The 4,543-nt window shown below is 35.7% G+C and overlaps 1 protein-coding gene across 1 annotated transcript in view; it reads left to right on the top strand.

Annotated features, from left to right (window-relative positions):
* LOC106870967 (calmodulin-lysine N-methyltransferase) overlaps positions 1 to 4,224 on the top strand; it is a 106,820-nt gene extending 102,596 nt beyond the window's left edge. Inside the window, exon 11 of the mRNA XM_014917214.2 lies at positions 4,000 to 4,224. Coding sequence (XP_014772700.1) covers positions 4,000 to 4,113 — 114 coding nt within the window. The 3' untranslated portion in view covers positions 4,114 to 4,224. The remainder of the gene's footprint in view (positions 1 to 3,999) is intronic.
* Positions 4,225 to 4,543: the final 319 nt, after the last annotated feature.

The following is a 4,543-nucleotide window of genomic DNA, read 5'->3' as shown; positions in this document are numbered from 1 at the left end:
CACACACACACACACACACGCACACACACACATATATATATATATAGAGAGAGAGAGAGAGAAAGATATATACATATATATGATGGGCTTCTTTCAGTTTCCATCTACCAAATCCACTCACGACTATAGTAGAAGACACTTGCTCAAGGTGCCATGCAGTGGGACTGAACCCAGAACCATATGACTGGGAAACAAGCTTCTTATCACAAAGCCATACCTGCACCTGGTAAATATATGGTAAATGTTACCATATATTTCCTATTTCCTTTGGATTTCATTTTCATGCAGAGAAATTATAAAACCACAACCACAGTATCCATGTATCTCCTCTATAGCAAGATAACCTGTTGCGGCTCCTCAATGATACTTTAAACTCTCATCACCTACCACAAAGCCAGCTTCCTCAGCACTACTTCTTCTCCCCAAGTTGAGGGATCTTGTCTTGTCAGTTATTTGGTGACCTCATTGGTGCTGGTGCCATATAAAAGGCACCCAGTACATTCTGTAAAGTGGCTGGTGTCAAGAAGGGCAGCCAACCATAGAAACTATGCTGAAGCAGACAGAGGAGCTTGGTGAAGTCCTCTGGTTTGCCAGTTCCAGTTGAACCAGCAAACCCATGCTAGCATGGAATACAGATGTTAAATGATGACAGTGATGATAACAATGATGTCAGCCAGATATACAAATTGACGATATTTCACAGGTGTGTCAGGAAACAAATTTTGAGCAATCTCCACACAAAAGAAGACTGTGAAAGGTGTGCCATGTGTAATTGTGTGAGAAATCATGTGAAGAAGGGAAAGATGTAATAAAAAAAATATTGTCATTTGGATTTTTAAAAAAATAGAAATAATAATCCTTTCTACTACAGGCACAAAGCCTGAAGTTTTGTGGCAGGAGGTTAGTTAATTATGTTAATATATTTTATCGACCTCCAAAAGGATGAAAGGCAAAGTCAACTTCATTGGAATTTGAACTTAAAACATGAAGCCAAAAGAAATGTCACTAAGCATTTTGGTTGCCATGCTAACAGTTCTGCTAGCTCACCTTAATTATAACAATGACGACGATGGAACTTTCACAACTTTAAACAGAGTGTGACTTTGTAATATAAATACTGAGATGTTGTTATTGGCCACTGATTCACAGTTTACACCTGAAGACAATAACCTGACAAAAATTTGCTTTAAGGTTGTCAGTTTTTATTAAATAATGTAATTATGTGTCACTTTGAGGAGATAATTATACAGAGGTGAATTATACTGAACTGAAAACACATAACAACACTAGTAAAAGATATTTCTTTAACTTCATCAGCATACAAGATATTACCTTCAAATTCTAATATTCATCGTTGTTTTAGTGTCCACTTTTCCATGTTAGCATGGTTCAGATGAAATTTGTTGAGGTAGAATTTTTATGGCTTCATGCCCTTCCTCTCACCAAACCACACCTGTTTCCAAGCAAAATCATATTTCCCCATGACCAAACGTGTTTTCATTGAAAACTGGAAATGAATGACACTGCTTGTACAACAGCGAGACTCAATTACAACTGTCACACATTGTCAAGACATCAAAGCACAAATACACATACTCACACACATCTATACACAAACATACACACATACACACATACAATGGGCTTCTTTCAGTTTTCATCTTCCAAATCCACTCATAAAACTTTCATTAGTCTAGAACTATAGTAGAAGACACTTGACCAAGATGCCACACAGTGGAACTGAACCGAAGACCACTTGCTTGAGGAGCAAACTTTCAAACCACACAGCCATGCTTGTGGTTGATTTGTTATTAACGCTGATGTTTTTATTCTTGAAAACCCAGTGTTGATTTTAACATGTGATATCAAGTAAATTCTAGATTTTTACTAAAAAAGTAAGTTTCAGTTTTGCACCTAACAGGGTAAAAAAGGTAAAGACCCTCTTCGGTCATGAATGACCATGGGGTTGAATCTAGAAGGTTCCCTTCCCAGGCACAAGTCCAGGCAAGGCTGTTTATGGAAGACCAGCAGTCACCCATACATACCAGCCTGCCCCCTCCATGCCACTGATGCTATCCAAGGGAAAGGCAAAGATCAATACAGCTTGACACCAATGATGTTGCAATTCATTTCTATAGCTGAGTGAACTGGAGTTATGTGAAATAAAGTGTTTTGCTCAAAAACACACAGCCCAATCCAAGAATTGAACTCACTACCTCATGATTGTGAGCCCAACACTGTAAACACTGAGCCATGAGACTTCATTTTTTTTTTTTTTTTTGCATCTAACAAACATGAGTATATTTGATTATTAAAGATTTTATTAAAGATTTTATTAAAGATTTAATATAAAAGTAGACTTGTCTCGTGGAGTGAGTTTGTGATCAGTCTTGATTCAGCTCTTTACCTCAGTTTAAATTATCCAATAGTGTAAGAAATTACTAACCCACATTTTCTCATCTTTTCTACTCTAGGCATAAGGCCCGAAATTTTTGGGGAGTGGGGGAAGGGGCAGTCGATTAGATTGACCCCCAGTACGCAACTGGTATTTACTTTATCAACCCTGAAAGGATGAAAGGCAAAATCGACCTTGGCGGAATCTGAACTCAGAATGTAAAGACAGACGCTAAGCATTTTGCCCAGCGTGCTAATGATTCTGCCAGCCTTCTACATTTTCTCATCTAAAAATCTCATGTGTAATTACTTCACATTTCTTGAGTCACAGATTCAGTTACATTTCTTTATTTTTGTAACATTGCCATCAATTCAGAGATTGTGTTCCCTTCTACTAAATTATGTACCTGAATTATCTACATTTGATGTAAATGTAACCAAGCCAACAAACGCTCACTGGGAAGGCCTCCTTCTTGGAGTGTTAGGGTTAGGGTTAGAGTTAGGGTTAGGGTTTGTGCATACCTTCATCTAGACCCCATTATACTAACAGGGTTGTTCAGTTCCAGTCTTCTGTGAAAAACGTGTCTAGCTATGGGAAAATATTACCTTGCTAGAAAACCAGTTAGGATTGGTTACAGGAAAGGTATCCAGCTGTAAAAGAACTTACCTCAACAAATTCCTTCTTACTTATGTGAGCACAGAAAAGTGGACACAAAAATGATGATGATTATGATATATACATGCATACACACACATATGTTCACACTTTCTCTTTCTCACATACACACATATGTATCTTTGCTTCCGACTAACTCAGCATTCCAATGAGCTAATAGAATAAGATTATCCTATTAATGTGTTGACATGTTGATTTTTATCTCATATATATATACATACACATACATATATTTATGAATGTGTGTGTATAATATATTATATATTTATATACACACACACACATATATATGAATGTGTGTGTGTGTGTGTATATATATATATATATAGTATATTACGTAGGTAAAGTAAATGTTAGAGGCAATACTTGACAATTGTAAGCACCTGTGTATGCCAGCTCGTGGTTGAGGTGAAAGAATGAATTGTAAATGCAAAAAATAAAAACAAAAACACAAAGGATTCTGCGGTACACGTGTTTCAAGCTTTATATCAGTGTATAATTGACAATACAAAGCTATCTTCAGCCGCAAAAGTATTTCTCTCCCAAGAAATTATATCACATCGGCGTTAAAGGAAGAAGAAAGGTGAGATGTAAGGGGTGAGGTTCCTTTTGGTATTTTGCATTGTACTATACATTGTACTATACCTCGTAGAATTCTCCATTTACACATAATTTCCTCGGTACTCCGAAATCCGTCCATACCTTGCCACGATTCAGTGTGTAGTGTTTATTATATAGTATATTATATATTTATATACACACACACATTATATATATATATATATATACATATTTATATAGGGAGAGAGAGAGAGAGAATTTGATAAACATTCACCATTTCATCCATTATCTTTAGTTGTTAATCTGTATTTTTTCTTTATTTGAATTTTTCTTTGTTTACTTTTATATATCTACTTTTTCCCTTACAGCTACAGTGCCACAACAGTAGTATCTACAACAAAGATTTACACTATCCAGTCATGATGCTACTTCAGAAGCCAGACGACAGCTCTAATCATCAGATAGATACATTACAAAACTAAAAAATAAAAAAAATAACATATAGCTGTTTTAACATATTTTAACATATATTAACATATATTACTGATGTGGGTAAATGGAGAGAAACATGTCAAGACTCCATGTCAAGAAAATTGAATGGAAAAAAGAAAAGAGATTATGAAAATGACTTCTTTTTAATATTTTTTTGTTACAAGTGATTGTTATTGCTTCTGTTTTCCAAGTTATCAGAAGAATTGCCTCAGCATATATTTCAAATGCAAATCTAAATTGTTGACTGCATTGCAGTTCTTGTTATTTTTCTGTGAATCCTTTTTGTTAAGTAATGGTGCTCTGAGCCTAAACATAAAGAACTAACACACACACACACACACACACACACGCACACACACACACACACACACACACACACACACACACACACACACACACAGAGTCCATTTACATCCACAC

Source organism: Octopus bimaculoides, chromosome 11 (assembly GCF_001194135.2).
Source record: "Octopus bimaculoides isolate UCB-OBI-ISO-001 chromosome 11, ASM119413v2, whole genome shotgun sequence".
Taxonomy (NCBI): domain Eukaryota; kingdom Metazoa; phylum Mollusca; class Cephalopoda; order Octopoda; family Octopodidae; genus Octopus; species Octopus bimaculoides.
This window is presented reverse-complemented; position numbering and strand designations above follow the sequence as displayed.